This window comes from Carcharhinus amblyrhynchos, chromosome 20 (genome assembly GCF_965287045.1).
Source record: "Carcharhinus amblyrhynchos chromosome 20, sCarAmb.v2.hapA, whole genome shotgun sequence".
Classification (NCBI taxonomy): domain Eukaryota; kingdom Metazoa; phylum Chordata; class Chondrichthyes; order Carcharhiniformes; family Carcharhinidae; genus Carcharhinus; species Carcharhinus amblyrhynchos.
The window spans coordinates 5,073,861-5,093,511 of NC_137343.1; the positions used below are offsets into that span (position 1 = coordinate 5,073,861).

General features: G+C 48.6%; 1 protein-coding gene across 1 annotated transcript in view; it reads left to right on the forward strand.

Annotated features, from left to right (window-relative positions):
- The window catches only part of galnt9 (polypeptide N-acetylgalactosaminyltransferase 9), a 268,692-nt gene extending 249,710 nt beyond the window's left edge, over positions 1 to 18,982 (forward strand). Inside the window, exons 10-11 of the mRNA XM_080208641.1 lie at positions 14,685 to 14,852; positions 17,830 to 18,982. Of these exons, the coding sequence (XP_080064767.1) occupies positions 14,685 to 14,852; positions 17,830 to 17,976 (315 nt within the window). The 3' untranslated portion in view covers positions 17,977 to 18,982. The remainder of the gene's footprint in view (positions 1 to 14,684; positions 14,853 to 17,829) is intronic.
- Positions 18,983 to 19,651: the final 669 nt, after the last annotated feature.

The window sequence follows — 19,651 nt, forward strand, 5'->3', positions numbered from 1 at the left end:
ATTACCAACATGTCTTATATGACACACATCACTGCTATCATTTGCCACTGCAGTCAATCCAACCTCAAACCCCACCACCAATACGTAATCCCAGTAGATACTCCCTGATCAGTACTGAGGGGGTGCCGCACTGTTAGAAGTGCAACTTCTTGGGCTAAATGTAAAACTCAGGATCCCATCTGCGCACTGCAGAAGATTCCACAGTCGCTATTCCCCAGGGAAGAGCAAACAGAGATTTATCCCTCAGCTAACAGATTATCTGGTCATGTATTTTCAGGGTTTGCTGCACTCACATAGATTGCTGCTGTAACAAACAGTTTTTATTTGCAATTCTTGTCACACAGTTTATCTTAGTGGTTTTAATTAAAATCTCCAACAGCCTTTGAATGAATATTGTCTGGCAAGATTGGACAGCAATGATCTGCTGGCCATCAGGTGCAGTTATAAATTGTATGCGTCAATTGGACCCATTATCATTAACTTTGGGTACCGTGGTTTTGATCTTTAACTGTTCTACGTGGGGCAGCGAGTCACTCACAGTATCTGCGTCAATCAGATGAGAAAGTTTAAAAGCATTTCAGGAATTACCTGTCACAGGAATCAAGCAGAGAGGCTTACTCTGGATTGCCAAGAGTGCTGTTCAATTAAGTGGCTTTATATCGATACCTATCGCAGACCTCTCTGTCCTCCTTACTCAACCAATCTCCACATTTCATTCACAAAATCTTATCCAGCAGCCAATTTTGATTGATCTGGGCTCCACATCAATGACGGGATTATATATCCCACACACCACCTTAACTTAGCTGAAAACAATCTCCCTTTAAAATTCAAGCCACCCAAACACTACTTAATTAATGGATTACTTGATTGGATATCCCAACCGTCCCATCAAATGACCAATTGTCACTCATGTTACTGGATACAGGGAAGAATGGATTGTCATTTCTATCAAATAAATTGTGCTTATTTTTGGATGAAGGAGGATGAAGGAGATGGAGTGTAGAGCTGGAAGTGTTGGGCAAAGTGCTGGAAGCCTGAGATAAATGGGGAGGCAATGACTGCTAATCCGAAACTCAGCGAATGTTCAGGGGACCTGGGTTCAAATCCCACCACGGCAGATGGTGGAATTTAAATTCAATAAAAATATCTGGAATCTACTGATGACCATGAAACCATTGACGATTGTCAGAAAAACCCATCTAGTTCTCTAATATCCTTTAGGGAAGGAAATCTGATGTCCTTACCTGGTCTGGCCTACATGTGAATCCAGAGCCATAGCAACGTGGCTGACTCTTACCTGCCCTCCAAGGGCAAGTTGGGGTGGGCAATAGATGCTGGTCCAGCCAGTGGGGCCCATGTCCCAAGGATGGATAAAAAAGGAGCAGAAAATGCTGGAAGTTCTCAGCAAGACTGGCAGTGTCTGTGGAGAGGCAAACAGAGTGGATGGGAACCTCCTCATCGTTTGGCGAAATGCCAGCTGAGGTGGAGTGTATCCCGCCAGCTACACTGCCAGCTTTTGCTGCCACATTGTTGAACAGTTAGACAAAAGGAATTGGGGAGGTGGGTCCCACCACATCACACTGGCGGGGAGAGCTCTCATCTTGGCTCCTGACAAATCGGGGCACTGAAAATTGATAAAATGACCCCCCCAACCTCTCCCAGCCCCCCCAGGACATTGATTCCATGACACCGCCCCCCCCCCACCTCACCCCCGCCAGAATCCCTGGCACCTCCCCCACAGGAGACAGGGACATTGCCAGGAAAAGGTCCAGGCATGGCTCTCTCCCCTCTGAGAGGTTGTACTTGTTTTCCTTAATTCCTACTTTTCAAAAAGCTGTTGTAAACGCCACCAATGTGACATCACGTCGCTGGTGGGCACCTTTTCTATGTGGGGGGTGGGGGGGGGATGTAACATTGGGTGGCTCGCTGATTATATCTAAATGTACTCTCATGTGGATCCTGCCCCATCACGTTATGGGTTGGGGAGAGACTTGGGTCGGGACAATTGAGCAGGGAAATCCAGCCCATATGGAAGCTGTATTGGTTGTCCCGTTCGATTCTCCATTCCCTCCGCTACTCCTGCCCACCAGAAACGGAAAATCCCACCCAGTGTTTTATTTGATGATCTATAGCAGCCAGACCAATGTGCTGTTGGCTTCCTTACCTCTGAGTCAGCAGGTTGAGGGTTTTAAGGCTGCTTCCAGGCTGATGTTCCCCCTTGTACACCGAGGGAGTGCTGTAGTGTTGCTGGTGCTGTCTGTTGGGTGGGAATTTCATCTGTTTTCCCAGGCATTGTTCAGACAGTAGGGCCGGGGATGGAGGTAGGGTGATGGGACCTTGCAGTGGTCTTGATAAAATAAGAACTTGCATTTATAGAGTGATTTACGCTGGTTAGCACTGCTGCCTCACAGCGCCAGGAACCCGGGTTTGATTCCCGGCTTGGGTCACTGTCTGTGTGAAGTCTGCACATTCTCCCCGTGTCTGCGTGGGTTTCCTCTGGGTGCTCTGGTTTGCTCCCACAGTCTGAAAGACATGCTGGTTCAGGATGCATTGGCCGTGCTAACTTCTCCATCAGTGTACCTGAACAGGTGCCAGAGTGTGGCGACTAGGGGAATTTCACAGTAATTTCATTGCAGTGTTAATGTAAACCTACTTGTGATTAATAAATAAACTTTAAACCAACCTCAGGGCGTCCAATGCAGTCACTGTTGTAATGGAAAAATGGAGCCAATTTGCAAACAGCAAGATCCCACAAACAGAAATATGATTATGATTGGAGCATCAAGGTTTTGTTTCGAAGTGATGGTGGGCTGGTCATTGGCCAGATACGGGGGTGGGGGTGGGGGCGCAGTGGACTTCATTGAGGAGGACCTTTCACAGCTTAGCATCAGATCTGAAAGCTGACAACTCCAACAGTGCAGCACTCCCTCAGTACTGCAGTGTCGGGATCGCCATTCTATCTGTGCTGTGAATGAATTACAGAATACCACAGTGCAGAAAAGGCCCTTCAGCCCATCGAGTCCACACCGACACATGAAATGCCCTGAACTGCCCACCTAATCCCACTTCCGAGCACTTGGCCCATAACCTTGAATGTTATGGCATGCCAAGTACTCATCCAGGTACTTTTAAAAGGATGCGAGGCATCCCCCCTCCTCTACCACCCTCCCAGGCAGCGCATTCCAGACCCTCGCCACCCTCTGGGTAAAAACGTTTGTCCTCAAATCCCCCCGAAACCTCCCACCCTTCACTTTTAACTTGTGTTCCCTCGTAACTCACCCCTCAGCTCGGGGGAACACCGGAGCAAAGATTAAATAAACCAACCCCAACGCCTGCAAGTCTATCGCTTGGGCAAATGAGGGTGAGCTGTTGGAGACGACCCGTCGTTCCTGGTTGAGCTGCCCATTGGGAAGCAGGGAGACTCGAAGCTTACCTCCTGCCCTTTGCCGTGTCCAAAATCATTGAGTCAGCAGCAAATTAAACCCCAACATCAATCACCTGAAATAGCTCTGCTTTTAATGGAGCAAGGACAAGCTTCATTCTTGATTTGTGCAGTGGAACATTAACTATATCAATTCGAAGAGGGACGCCTGGAGTCTAATAACTCTAAAGAGCTGCCGACCTTTAAAAGCTTGCGATAGTTTGGTGATTTATCAGAGCTCTAATTAGTGCAGAAGGAAGATATATCTGAATTAAATATCTTTCTAATAATAGTTAACGTTCAATATTAATTTTCAATTCTTTCCAACAAAAACATAGCTGGAAACTGAGATGGCAGCCCTGATCATCACCCCTGTGTTATTCATCAGTGATCATTCACACTATTCTCTGATATAGAATCCCTGCAGTGTAGAAGAAGGACCACTCAGCCCATCGAGCCTGCACCACCCTTTCCCTTATTTCAGTGGAATAAAGGCTGTATTACCTGCTGGATGGAGTTCAGTGAATACGGTTCGCATTCTTACAGCACCACTGAACTGAAAAGGAAACATCTCCAAGGCACTTCACAGGAGCATTTTCATGCACATTTCCACACCAGGCAGCACAGCGGTTAGCACTGCTGCCTCACAGCATCAGGGACCCAGCATCGATTCCAGCCTTGAGTGGAGTCTACACGATCCCCCCGTGGCTCCGCAGGTTCCCTCTGGGTGCTCTGGTTTCCTCCCATAGTGCAAAGATGTGCACATTAGGTACACATGGCCATGCTAAATTGCCCCTTAGCGTCCCAAGATATATAGGTTAGATGGATTAGCCATGCTAAATTGTCCTTAATGTCCCAATATGTGTAGGTTAGGTGGATTGGCCATGTTAAATTGCCCCTTAGTGTCCTGATTTCCTCCAGGTGCTTTGGTTTCTCCCCACCGACCAAAGATGTGCAAATTAGGTAGATTGGCTGTGGTAAATTGCCCCTTACTGTCCCAAGATGTGTAGATTAGGGGGATTGGCCATGCTAAATTGCCCTTTAGTGTCCCAAGATGTGTATGGATGTGGCTCTGGAGTCACATGTAGGCCAGACTGGGTAAAGATGGCAGATTTCCTCCCTAAAGGACATTAGTGAACCAGATGGGATTTTCTGACAATCGACAATGGTTTCATGGTCATCAGTAGACTCTTAATTCCAGATTTTTTTTATTCAATTCGAATTCCACCACCTGCCGTGGCGGGATTCGAACCTGGGTCCCCAGAGCATCAGCTGAGTTTCTGGATTAATAGTCTGGCGATAATACCACTAGGTCATTGCTTCTCCCTCTTGGGGATTTCCTGTGAAAGGGGCAAGTCTTACTTTTCTATGTTTAATGCGGAAAAGGAGAAAAACAGTGTGTGCACAGTAAGATCCCACAAAGAACAATGGGATAAGTTGCTGCACAATCTGTGGCCTTTCCATTTCACTGCTGCAGAGTGTTCAGTCAGAGTGTACTGGGTATCCACCTTGTGCAGTCCCTTCCAGTTTCTTACCGGTGTAAATTGGAGCAGACATTTTGGCCAATTTGAGCAAAACCATAGCTTGATTACGTTGTCTGAATGTTGGGAGACGACCAATTGTGAGCTGAGTCAAACATTTCCACAGATCATTCTAGATCCTTCTCCCCAGTGACAGTCAGGGTGGGTGAAAATAAATAAAGAAAGACTTGCATTTCTGTAGCGCCTTTCATGACTTTAGCCCTTCACAGTTTTGAAGTGTAGTCACTGCTGTAATGTGGGAACCAGAGTAGCCAATCTGAGCACAGTGAGATCCCATAAATGGGAATGTGATAATGACCAGTTGATTGAGGGTAAATAATGATCAGGAGGCCGGAGATAAATAACTCCACTGGACTTCTCTGGTATAGTGGCCATGGGATCTGAGAGAACAGTCAGCCTCAATTTAATGTCCGACTCAAGAGGGCTCCACTTTGGCAGCTTGGCCTAGATTTTGTGCTGAAGCCCCTGGTTTGGGACCTGAACCCACTGAGCACTTCCAGACTACAGCACTCACTCAGCGGGACAGCATGGTGGCACAGTGGATAGCATTCTCAATTCAGCTAATTTTGTGTGGAATTTGCATGTTCGCCCTGTATCTGCGTGGGTTTCCTCCAGGTGCCCCAGTTTCTTCCCACAGTTCTAAGATATGTTGGTTAGGAGGATTGGCCGTGCTAAATTGCCCCTTAATGTCCCAAAATGTGTATGTCCAGTTAATTGGCCACACTAAATTGCCCCTTACTGTCCTAAGGTGTGTAGATTAGGCAGATTGGCCATGGTAAATTGTCTCCCAGTGTCCACTGGTGAATAGGTTAGGTGGACTGGCCATGCTAAATTCCCCGCTTAGTGTCCCAAGATGTGTAGGTTAGACGCATTAGCGGGATAAGTACGATGGGTTATGGGGATAGGGCCTGCGTAAGATGCTCTGACAGAGAGACAGTGCAGAATTGATGGGCCGAATGGCCTCATTCTACATTGTAGGGACTCTATGAAACTGAAGGAAGGAGAGGCAGAGTGATGACCTGCAGAGGTAGGAGGAGGAGGAAGAAAGGTGTCGAAAGTGGGTAGCCGGGACAGGTAATTTAGTGCCAAGAAACAGGATAAGAGAAATAATTAGAGTTGTGATATGAAAGGCTGAGGCTGATGGATTGTGCAATGATATCATGGAAATATATTGTAATGAAACAGTGCGGGAGACAGTCAGGACAGGGCGGCCCAGTAAATCGATTGTCTGCAGCACACACAAGGTTGCTACTTGTTCAGCTTCACAGATTTGTGTTTCCAGATCCAGAATAAAAGGTGGAATAGAGAAACAGGGAGAGTGGAATGTGAGATGCCTGACCCCTCCACCCGTTCCCCACCCCCTGCCCCCTGCACCTCCACCCCCACATTACCCAACGTGGGCGACACAGCATGGTAGTTAGCCTCACAGCGCCAGGGACCTATGTTCGGTTCCCGCCTTGGGTCACTGTCTGTCTGGAGTTTGCATGTTCTCCCCATGTCTATGTGGGTTTCTCCCGGGTGCCCCGGCTTCCTCTCACGGTCCAAAAGACGTGCGAGTTATAGAGTCCCGACAGTGCAGAAGGAGGCCATTCAGCCCATCGAGTCTGCACCGACCACAATCCCACCCAGGCCCTATTCCCATAACCCCACATATTTACCCGGCTAATCCCTCTGACACTAGGGTCAATTTAGCGCGGCCAATCAACCTAACCCGCACAGCTTTGGACTGTGGGAGGGAACCAGAGCGCCCGGAGGAAACCCACGCAGAAACAGGGAGAATGTGCAAACTCCACACAGACAGTGACCCCGAGGCTGGAATTGAACCCGACTCCCTGATGCTATGAAACAGCAGTGCTAACCACTGTGCCACCTGGCACCCTAATGTGGGTTAGGTGTATTGGCCATGCTAAATTACCCCTTAGCGTCAGGGGAACTAGTGGGTTAATGTGTGGGGTTATGGGGATAAGGCCTGGTTGGGATTGTTGTTGGTGCAGACTCGATAGGCTGAATGACCTCTGTAGGATTCTGTGATTCTATGAACACCTGAGCTTAAGTGACTTTGCCATCAGTTACCCCCTCAATGAAATCATGTTTCATTGTTTCTTAAGCAGGGGGAGTAGTGGGGAGCTGTAACATACCAGAAGTGAATTTTAGAAACTGAAAGGGGGTGTGTTAAGATTTCTTGTGTCCGACACAGCTACACATGATCTGGCGGTGGGTGTGGGGGAGGAGGTGGGGACACTTCAGGTTTGCCAATCCTGCAGGATCCTCCAGGAATTAAAGATTGTTCTACTGATCATTGCAACAGCAACTACCCAGAGAAAATTCACGGGGGCTTTTAACGCTATTTTTCTCAAATCTTTTAAAATCTTTTGTTTGTGTTTTAGAGGGTTTTTTTTAATCTTGCTGAAACGATACATGTTACTGAAGCTTTACAACTCGCACTCATCAGGACAAATACAAGAATGCCAAATTTCAAACGTTCACCTCATATTATTCTACAGGAGAAAAGACTGCCGATTCGTTGGCAAGTCAATTCAGATTAGAATCATAGAATCCCTACATTGCAGAAGAACCTTTTGGCCCATCGAGTCTGCACTGACTCAGACAGAGTATTTTACCCAGGCCCTACCCTATCCCATTAACCCTACACATTTCCCAAGGTTAATCCTTCTAACCTAGACGTCTTGGGACACTAAGGGGCAATTTAGCATGGCCAATCCACCTGACTTGTGCATTTTTGTTCTGTGGGAAAAAACTGGAGCACCTGGAGGAAACCCACGCAGACACGGGGAGAATGTGCAAATAGTTGCCTTGGAGAGAGCAACAGGGAATTATAGGCTCCTCTAACTCCTGGGTAATTCAAAAAAGTCACAAGGTTTAAATGTTGTATGGAGGATGGGTCACTGTGTACAAATAAGGCTTGAATGTTGTATGGAGGATGGGTCACTGTGTACAAATAAGGCTTGAATGTTGTATGGAGGATGGGTCACTGTGTACAAATAAGAACCTAAGAAATAGGAGCAGGAAGAGGCCATTCAACCTTTTGAGCCCATTCTGTCATTCAGTGAGATGATGGCTGATCTTCTGCTTCAATATCATTTCCCTGCACTATCCCCATATCGCTTGATATCTTTAAAAAACAGCTTCTTCTCTGCTGCCATCAGACTTTTGAATGGACCTACCTCGCATTAAGTTGATCTTTTTCTACACCCTAGCTATGACTGTAACACTACATTCTGCACTCTCTCACTTCCTTCTCTATGAATGGTATGCTTTGTCTATAGAGTGCGCAAGAAACAATACTTTTCGCTGTATGTTAATGCACATGACAATAATAAATCAAATCAAGTCAAATATTTACACTGCAGGCGGGGAGGGAATGAAAGATGAGTCATAGCCACAGAAACCATTAGGCTGCTAATGGAACCCACAGAGAGAATAAAGGGTGTGAATGGCCAAGAGGAGAGAGAGGAGCTGTGAGCTGTGACAGATGGAGATGTTTGCTGGGGAAGGTGAGGGTGGAGGGGGTGGGGGAGAACGGATAGGACACAGGTAAAATTTACAAAAGGGGAAGTAAAGAGGGAGAAAAGGTAAAGAGGGAGGGGGATAAAGTAGGGGGAAAGAGTTGGGGGGGAAGTAAAATGAAGAAAGACAATAAATCTCAGCCTGTTACCGGGCCGATTGGTAGCTAGGGAGCAGTGTTTTGTGGGGACCAAAATTAGTGGCCTCAGTCGTGCTTTTATGTAATTGGAGTAAATTTTTACTCACCCAATTCTGGCTGTGGTATAAACTGTCTGACATTTACTGATGATGGTGGTGAGGTTGTGTTGGGTGTCATCAGTGAATAATTTTCTTCCATTTACCCCCCCTTCCCATCAAACATTATTCATGGCAGGACTCTATCTGGAATTGTTGTACTTTGGAACCATTCCCACTGGGGCTAAAGCTCCAACTACCTGGAATGTTGAATAATTTGCACCAAGACAAATTTGCACATTTACCAAGGTTCCCTGGTTAAGCATGAAGCTGCGTACAGCATCATAGTTGGCAGCCAATTTCAACAATGAAACTGTGTTAACTCGTAAAATCAAGAAAAATCATTTTGAACTTGGACTGTCTGAAGGGGGCACTGAACTGGCTTGAAGAGCACAACTGGGGAGAGTGGGGGGAGGAGATGGGGGTTGTGGAAGCGCTGGAGAGGGGTATTGGAAGAAGGAGGGAAGAAAGGATGAGAAGGAGAAGAGAGAGAGTGAGACTGAAGAAGAACTGGAAGGGGGGAGTGGAGGAAAGGAAGAATAGAAGTGGGGAAGGGGAAGCGGGAGAAGGACAGAGGGAGCAGTTTAAAGTTAATTTCTTAGTGTCACAAGTAGAATCATAGAATCCCTACAGTGCAGAAGGAGGCCATTCAGCCCATCGAGGCTGCACCAACAACAATCCCACTCAGGCTTTATCCCCCTAATCCCACATATTTATCCTGCTAATCTCCCTGACACTAAGGAGCAATTTAAGAACATAAGAAACAGGAGCAGGAGTAGGCCATCCAGCCATTTAGCCTGGTCAATCAACCTAACCCACACATCTTTGGAGTGTGGGAGGAAACCGGAGGAAACCCACGCAGACATGGGGAGAACGTGCGGACTCCACATAGACAGTGACCCAAAGCAGGAATCGAACCCGAGTACCTGGCGCTGTGAGGCAGCAGTGCTAACCCGCTGTGCCACCATGAGAAAAGAGGCAGAAGAGGAAAATAAAGGCTCAAAAGGGAAGAGAGAGAAATGGGTGAAAGGGAAGCAGACTTGGACATCAGGAAGGGAAGACAAATAGAGGGACCAGTCGGGGAGATCGGAATGTTAAAAGTGAGGGTGGCAGAGGAAGGAGTGGAGAAACTGTGGAAAATGTTTAATTGTGTGTAGTCCGTAAGGCACATAAACTTCAGAGTGATTTTGAAATGATGGGGGTGGAATTCTCCCAAAAACATTCTCAGAGTCAAATTCGTGTAAAAACTGGAGTAAATCTTGTTGGTTATTCCAGCGGGAATTTCAAAATGAATCTCCCACACTCTGTGCTGTGTAGAGTGCCCTAGCCTGAAACACAATAAAATGCTTTGAGCAGGGCCTATTCCCACTGGTGAGGCCGACAGCACAGCACTGAGTGAGCCATTGCACATGCGCCAATCTGTCAATGTGAGACCTCCCGATCGCTGGCCAGCCCCGCGACCCTGCATCGCTGCCCCTCTGACCCCTCCACAGCCCGATCGCTGGCTCCCCAAACATGCCCGGGCTAGCCTCGACCCTCAGCCCACCTCAACGTTCCTCTCCCGCCCATAGCCCTGATCTCCCGGTATCTGCTCCCCCCCCCCCCCACCTCCAGCAACCCTCCCACCCCACCCGGCACTTCTGACCCCACCTCCCCCACTCCTGCAGCTCAGAACCCTACCCATCTCGATGACCAACCCTGACTGCTGAGCCTCCTCCTCCCCCCCCCCGGTCACTCAGCCCAAATGTAGAGAGGCAGCAGGATGCCGGCACCCACAGACCACCCACCAGAGGTCCTGCCCCCATCAGGCTGCACCCCCATGGCACTGCCTGTGCCCATTGAGCAGTGCCAATGTGCCCCCTTGGCATTGGCACTTTGCCCCTTGGGCAGTGCCAGGGGCCAGGCTACAACTGACAAGATGCCAATGCTCAGGGGGCACCTTCTGGGGGGGCTCGATTGCCCCTACTGCCAGGAGACATTTATCCTCTTGGCCCGCTCAATCCTGGAGGGGGTCAGGCCACCAGTTCCCCACAAGTGGGGAGATATAATAATCCCCGCTGGAGTCAACAACTTCTGACCATGGAGGGAGAGGCAAGTGAGCTTGGAGATTTCAGTCACAGGCCCACTAATTCTATTTACAATATACTGAAATTTAACTTGCTATCATTTTTGTAGCTCAACGCTGATTTCTAGTTAGGTCGCACTTGGAATATAGTGTCCAATTCTGGTCGCCACACTACCAGAAAGATGTGGAGGCTTTGGAGGGGATACAGAAAAGATTTCCCAGGATGTTGCCTGGTATGGAGGGCATTAGTTATGAGGAGAGGTTGGAGAAACTTGTTTTTTTCTCACTGAAACGATGGAGGTTGAGGGGCGACCTGATAGAATTCTACAAGATTATGAGAGGCATGGACAGAGTGGATAGGCAGAAGCTTTTTCCCAGGGTGGAAGAGTCAATTTAAATGATAAAACATTGCAGCATGCTGCTGTGCAGAGGGATCTGGGTGTCCTTGTGCAGGAATCACAAGGAATTGGTTTGCAGGTACAGCAGGTAATTAAGAAGGCAAATGGAATTTTGTCCTTCATTGCTAGAGGGATGGAGTTTAAAAATAGCGAGGTTATGTTGCAGCTGTATAAGGTGCTGGTGAGGCCACACTGTGTACAGTTTTGGTCTCCTTACTTGAGAAAGGATATACTGGCACTGGAGGGGGTGCAGAGGAGATTCACTAGGTTGATTCTGGAGTTGAGAGGTTTGGCTTATGAGGAGAGACTGATTAGACTGGGGCTATACTCATTGGAATTCAGAAGAATGAGGGGAGATCTTATAGAAACATACCAGATTATGAAGGGAATAGATAAGATAGAAGCAGGGAAGTTGTTTCCACTGATGGGTGAAACTAGAACTAGGGGGCATAGCCTCAAAATAAGATTTAGGACTGAGTTGAGGAGGAACTTCTTCACACAAAGGGTTGGGAATCTGTGGAATTCCCTGCCCAGTGAAGCAGTTGAGGCTGCCTCATTCAATGTTTTTAAGGCAAGGATAGATAAATCTTCCAACAGTAAAGGAATTAAGGGTTATGGTGAGCGGGTGGGTAAGTGGAGCTGAGTCCATGAAAAGATCAGCCATGATCTTATTGAATGGTGGAGCAGGCTCGAGGGGCCTACTCCTGCTCCTAGTTCTAATGTTCTTAAGTAAGGGACATAGGTTTGAGGTGCGTGGGGCAAGGTTTAAAGAAGATGTACGAGGCAAGCTTTTTACCCAGAGGGTGGTGGGTACCTGGAAAGCGCTGCCAGGTGAGGTAGTGGAAGCAGATAAAATACTAACTTTTAAAGGGCATCTGGACAAATATATGACAAGGATGGGAATAGAGGGATTTGATCCCTGGAAGGGTAGGGGGGTTTTGGTTCAGTCAGGCAGCATGGTCGGTGCAGGTTTGGAGGGCCGAAGGGCCTGTTTCTGTTCTTTGTTCTTTGGCACTGACTCAAGGAGGCCCGTGCCCTCTCAGTGGGGACCCTGCTACATGCCCTCTCAGTGGGGACCCTGCTACATGCCCTCTCAGTGGGGACCCTATTACATGCCCCCCCAGTGAGGACCCTGCTACATGCCCCCCCAGTGGGGACCCTGCTACATGCCCCCCCAGTGGGGACCCTGCTACATGCCCTCCCAGTGGGGACCCTGCTACATGCCCCCCCAGTGAGGACCCTGCTACATGCCCTCCCAGTGGGGACCCTGCTACATGCCCCCCCAGTGAGGACCCTGCTACATGCCCCCCCAGTGAGGACCCTGCTACATGCCCCCCCAGTGGGGACCCTGCTACATGCCCTCCCAGCGAGGACCCTGCTACATGCCCTCTCAGTAGGGACCCTATTACATGCCCCCCCAGTGAGGACCCTGCTACATGCCCCCCCAGTGAGGACCCTGCTACATGCCCCCCCAGTGAGGACCCTGCTACATGCCCTCTCAGTAGGGACCCTATTACATGCCCCCCCAGTGAGGACCCTGCTACATGCCCCCCCAGTGAGGACCCTATTACATGCCCCCCCAGTGGGGACCCTGCTACATGCCCCCCCAGTGAGGACCCTATTACATGCCCCCCCAGTGGGGACCCTGCTACATGCCCCCCCAGTGGGGACCCTGCTACATGCCCTCCCAGCGAGGACCCTGCTACACGGCCTCAGCCCACTGTGCTATAAAAGCAGTGCAGCTTGATGGGAGTGTCCCTCCTGATGATTTTCATGGTAGGTTTAGCCTGGATCACCAAGAAATGAAATTAGTACGGCCCATCCATCATAATGTCCTTCCCCACACTCAATACTCTGCCACCCACTCTCTATTTGCAGCATTGCACTAGTCACTTGAACACTCAAACTTTGCATTCCCCAACTCGAGACATTTACCCTCTGCTGCACTCACCCCTGGATATTTCTGCAGGCTTCACTCTGTCCTTGACATCCGCTATTCATCATCAGATGCTGACATTTCAGTGCAGTGAAAGTAATTATTGAGAATTGGGTTCTCTCAAAGTGTCCGCCTGAGTGTGTTCAACAATGACAGGTCCAGCGACATAAAACTGAAATGACTGATGTCGTTTTATAATAATAACAATTGTATTTACTTAACCACTTTATCACATCGCTCATCTCCGGCAGTGAGTGGCTGTGAGATACAGTGACCGTTATCTAATTGAGGTTTCTTTAAGACGTTTAAAGGATCTGGTTGATGGAGAGAAGCTATTTTGTTTCAGGGTGGGGGTTTGGGGGTTGAAGGAGGAGGTTCCAAAGAAAGGACAGCACTTTCGACTTAGAGCCAAAGCGTTTAGGAGGGATATTGTTCTTCACACAGAGGGCAATCAAAACCTGGAACTCTCTCTCTCGCTGACAAAGGAAATTTGGCATTTCTATTACAAATCTCACCAACTTCTACAGACGCACCGTAGAAAGTTGTTTGTATCACAGCTTGGTATGGCTCCTGGTCTGCCCAAGACAGCAAGAAACTACAAAGGGTCGTGAACAAAGCCAAAGCAAACCAGCCTCCCATCCATTGACTCTGTCTACACTTCCCACTGCCTCGGCAAAGCAGCCAGCATAATTAAGGACCCCCCCGCACACTCCAGACGTTCTCTCCTCCACCTTCTTCCGTCAGGAAAAAGATACAAAAGTCTGAGGTCACGTACCAACCGACTCAAGAACAGCTTCTTCCCTGCTGCTGCCAGACTTTTGAATGAAAATCCATATATTAAATTGAGCTTTCTCTGCATCCTAGCTATGACTGTAACACTACATTCTGCACAATCTCCTTTCCTTTTCCCCAATATACTCAGGGGGATTAGCAGGGTAAATATGTGGAAATGTTACAGGAATAGGGCCTGGGTGGGACTGTGGTTGATGCAGTCTCGATGGGCTGAATGGCTTCCTTATGCACTGTAGGGATTCTATGATACTTCTCAATGAACAGTATGCTTTGTCTGTATAGTGCACAAGAAACAATACTTTTCACTGTATCCCAACACATGTCAATAATAAATCAAATTAAGTCAAAGTATTGTTTCTTACACGCTATACAGACACAACATACCATTCATAGAGAAGGAAAGGAGAGAGCGCAGAATGTAGTGTTACAGTGATAGATGTATACCAATACATGTGACAATAATAAATCAAATCAAGTAACCATCAGCTTAATACCTCAGCTAAGAAGTGATATCTGTGACAATGCTGCGCTCCCTCAGTATTTCTCTGCCTGGATTTTGAGCTCAAACGCATGGAGTGAGATATAAATTCATAACCTTATCGCTCAGAGGTGAGGGTGTTACCCATTGAGCCCACACACAGACTGACTGAATTCTAATGATCAGAATGTACACGGATAATCCACACCTACACATCATCATTTATATTTAATGTGATTTACATCTTTACGAATAACCAATGCTGGTGGGGGTTTCTGTTTTTGTTTTCAGCTGGTTCGTTACACCGTTGAGGGGTTGTTACAGCTCGGGCCACTGGGTTCAACAAACTTCCTACCAGACACCAAATGCTTAATCGATGATAGAAGAATCAAATCTCCAAGTCTCAGGAAATGTGAGGAGGTCCCCAGACCGAATCAGAAACTCTGGAATTTCACACAGGTAACCATCTTGTATTTGCTTCAGTGAACATCAGGAGGAGAGGGGAAAAATAAGATCATTGAAATCTGTTCATCAAAATTACTAGGTCATTGAGGTGATGCTGATTAATGAGGTCTTGGGGCTTCTGTTTCCAGACATAAACACTTTTATTGGTAGGTTTGAACTATGTGCAGTTCCAAACATGGTCTTGCAGGAGCTCTTCCATCCAGGCTTTCTGCTTTTCCATTCATAGATCATACAATCATGGGGGCAGCACAGTGGGTTAGCACTGCTGCCTCACAGCGCCAGGGACCTGGGTTCGATTCCCAGCTCGGGTCACTGTCTGTGTGGAGCTTACACATTCTCCCCATGTCTGCGTGGGTTTCCTCCGAGTGCTCCGGTTTCCTCCCACAGGCTGAAAGACGTGCTGGTTAGGTGCATTGAGCCGAACAGGTGCCGGAGTGAGGGGAATTTCACAGTAACTTCATTGCAGTGTTAATGTAAGCCTATTTGTGACTAATAAATAAACTTTAGTATCAGCAGTGCAGAAGGAGGCCATTCAGCCCATCGAACCTGCACTGACAACAATTCCACTGGGCCCTATCCCCATAACCCTCCTAATCCCCCCAATACTAAGAGGCAATTTAGCATGGCCAATCAACCTAACCCGCACACCTTTGGACTGTGGGAGGAAACCAGAGCACCCGGAGGAAACCCATGCAGGCACGAGGAGAACATGCAAACTCCACACAGACAGTGACCCAAGCCAGGAATCGAACCCAGGTCCCTGGAGCTGTGAAGCAGCAGTGCTAACCCACTGTGCTGCCCTGTGTGACCATTTCAGCAATCTCAGGTTCTTGCTCCATCTGAACTGCTGATTTCTGTCAGTTTCATCCTCATCAGTTCATTTCTCATTGTCAGGTAGGAAGTCTCACAACACCAGGTTAAAGTCCAGCAGCTTTATTTGCTGACCCAGGCTTTCGGAGTGCAGCTCCTTCATCAGGTGATCGAGGGGCAGCGCTCTGAAAGTTCGTGCTACCAAATAAACCTGTTGGACTTTAACCTGGTGTTGTGAGACTTCCTACTGTGTCCACCCCAGTCCAACACCAGCATCTCTCCATCTCATTGTCAAGATTCCCTTCTTCATGAACTTATTCTCCTGATTTAATTCTTTACAGGACTTGCTCTTATTTTCCAGCTGTGTTTTCTTCCAGCTTATTCTCTATTCATTTTGTCTCATTAACTCCTCCTTTTTTGTACATTTTCCTTGCAACTTTTTTGCTGTCAGTCATTTCACCCTGTTATTTTAATGCCTCCTTGAGAGTTTACACTCTTTTTGCTGATTCTTCTTTATATTTAATAGTTCCTTTGGAAGTCTTTAATTGTAACGTTTCTTCCCAAGGGGAATCTATTATGTTCTTACCGGACATTTACTTTTCACAAATGGGGGCGGCACAGTGGGTTAGCACTGCCGCCTCACAGCGCCAGGGACCCAGGTTAGATTCCCAGCTTGGGTCACTGTCTGTGTGGAGTTTGCACGCTCTCCCCGTGTCTGCATGGGTTTCCTCAAAACTCCACACAGACAAAGAACAAAGAACAACACAGCCCGGGAAACAGGCCCTTCGGCCCAACGAGCCCACGCCGCCATTTCAACATTGTGAGTCCCCTCTTCCACCCGTGACCCTTGTCTATGCTTATGGCACTCCACATTGGAAACCAGATTGAGGGAGACTAATTTAGTGACCCAAGCTGAAAATTGAACCTGGGTTTCCTCCGGATGCTCCAGTTTCCTCCCACAGTCCAAAGATGTGCAAGTTAGGTTGATTGGCCATGCTAAATTTCCCCTTAGTGTCAGGGCAACTAGCAGGGTAAATGCACGGGGTTGTGGGAATAGGGCCTGGGCGGGATTATGACAGGCTTGATGGGCCGAATGGCCTCATTCCACACTGTAGCATTCTATGATTCTATGAAATGGAATCTTCATTTCCACTTGTCTTAACTTCAGCCAAACCCTTTTTTTAGCTTCACTGTTGGTCTGGTTTGTCTCTGACGAATTGTATACTTGTTCCCATTTTACAATTCTCTCATTCTCCTTAATTTGGTCATTTATTGTCTTTCATTGCCCTCCTCCCTGGGCCTTTGTTCTTCACATCTGCAGATGACAACATGATCATAGAATCATCGAACCCCTACAGTGCAGAAGGAGGCCATTCAGCCCATCGAGCCTGCACCAATCACAATCCCACCCAGACCTTATCCCCGAAACCCCACCTATCTACCCTGCTAATCTTCTTTCAAAGCCGCACTTGGAATATAGTGTTCAATTCTGGTCACCACACTACTAGAAGGATGTGGAGTCTTTGAAGAAGGCACAGAGAAGATTGACCAGGATGTTGCCTGGTATGGAGGGCATTAGCCGTGAGGAGAGGTTGGAGAAACTTGGTTTGTTCTCACTGGAATGATGGAGGTTGAGGGGTGACCTGATAGAAGTCTACAGATTATGAGGGGCATGGACAGAGTGGATAGTCAGGAGCTTTTTCCCAGGGTGGAAGAGTCAATTACTAGGGGGCACAGGTTTAAGGTGCGAGGGACAATATTTAAAGGAGATGTACGAGGCAAGTTTTTTACACAGAGGGTAGTGGGTGCCTGAAACTCACTACGGGGGGAGGTAGTGGAAGCGGACACGATAGTGACTTCTATGGGGCGTTTTGACAAATACATGAATAAGACGGGAATAGAGGGATATGGTCCCCGGAAGGGTAGGGGGTTTTGGTTCAGTCGGGTAGCATGGTGGGTGCAGGCTTGGTGGGCCGAATGGCCTGTTCCTGTGCTGTAATTTTCTCTGTTCTTTGAAACATTCAGACTGGATTTTGGACTCAAATACACATGTAAAGTCTAATTTCCTCCCAGACAGAGGTATACCTTTCCCCTCCCTCTGGACCGTACTGGATGAGTAAAGAGTGTAAATTGTGAACGTGTGTTGATATTGTTTTTACAGAATGGACCAATTATCAACAGAGACACAGGTCGTTGCCTGGAAGTGGAAATGACCAAAGATGCGAACTTTGGCCTGAGGCTGTCCTTGCAGAAGTGTTCTGGACAGAAATGGATCATAAGAAACTGGATCAAACACAGCAAGCACTGAGTGCGGAGAGGATTTCCTCGCTGCATCCCAGTGTTCCTTTTGTATATCTGCTCCCACCCGGCATTGTGACATATAACCAAACACTCAGTAAACTTTGGGGATCACTCAGTGATCACTCGCTGTGGGATGACTCTGGGATCACTCACTCTGGGATCACTCACTCTGGGATCACTCACTCTGGGATCAGTCACTCTGGGATCACTCAGTGTGCATCACTCAGTGTGGGATCATTTAGTGTGGGATCACTCAGTGTGGGATCACTCTGGGATCACTCAGTGTGGATCACTCAGTGTGGGATCGCTCAGCGTGGGATCGCTCAGTGTGGGATCACTCACTCTGGGATCACTCAGTCTGGGATCGCTCAGTGTGGGATCACTCACTCTGGGATCACTCACTCTGGGATCACTCAGTGATCACTCAGTGTGGATCACACAGTGTGGGATCATTTAGTGTGGGATCACTCAGTGTGGGATCGCTCAGTGAGGGACCACTCTGGGATCACTCACTCTGGGATCACTCAGTGTGGATCACTCAATGTGGGATCGCTCAGTCTGGGATCACTCAGTCTGGGATCACTCAGTATGGATCATTCAGTGGATCACTCAGTGTGGGATCATTTAGTGTGGGATCACTCAGTCTGGGATCACTCAGTGTGGGATCGCTCAGTGTGGGATCACTCTGGGATCACTCAGTGTGGGATCACTCAGTCTGGGATCACTCAGTGTGGGATCGCTCAGTGTGGGATCACTCTGGGATCACTCAGTCTGGGATCACTCAGCCTGGGATCACTCAGCCTGGGATCACTCAGTGTGGGATCGCTCAGTGTGGGATCACTCAGTGTGGATCACTCAGTCTAGGATCAATCAATGTGGGATCACTCGGTCATTCTGAATGAAGGGACTCCGATCGACATTTCCATTCGAACATTATCGACAACCGCACGGAATTAGATGAACAATAATGATGTGCCTTTTTCACATATAAACTTCTCGACTGGAAACCAGTCCCTTCAGCATGTTTGTTTTATTGTATTGGAACAGAAAACTGTCAATAATAAAACTGAAAAACAAAACCAACCAGTTAGAGAACTAAATGGTGCAACTTGAAAGGAAACCTGTAGAAACGGCCTTGGCGGAAGTTGAGAATGACGTTTGATAAAAAAAACACACACACGGGTTCCCGAGGTTTAGAAATTAAACCCGTCACAAAAACAGGGTGGGGCAGGGGTGGGGGCAGGGGAGACGGTGGGGTGGGGGTAGGGGAGGTGGCGGGGTGGGGAGTGGGTGGGGGGAGGGGAGATGGTTGGGTGGGGGCAGGGGAGATGGCGGGGTGGGGGCAGGGGAGGCGGCGGGGTGGGGGCAGGGGAGATGGCGGGGTGGGGGCAGGGGAGGCGGCGGGGTGGGGGCAGGGGAGATGGTGGGGTGGGGGCAGGGGAGGCGGTGGGGCGGGGGCAGGGGAGATGGTGGGGTGGGGGCAGGGGAGATGGTGGGGTGGGGGCAGGGGAGGCGGCGGGGTGGGGGCAGGGGAGATGGCGGGGTGGGGGCAGGGGAGGCGGCGGGGTGGGGGCAGGGGAGATGGCGGGGTGGGGGCAGGGGAGGCGGCGGGGTGGGGGCAGGGGAGATGGCGGGGCGGGGGCAGGGGAGATGGTGGGGTGGGGGCAGGGGAGATGGCAGGG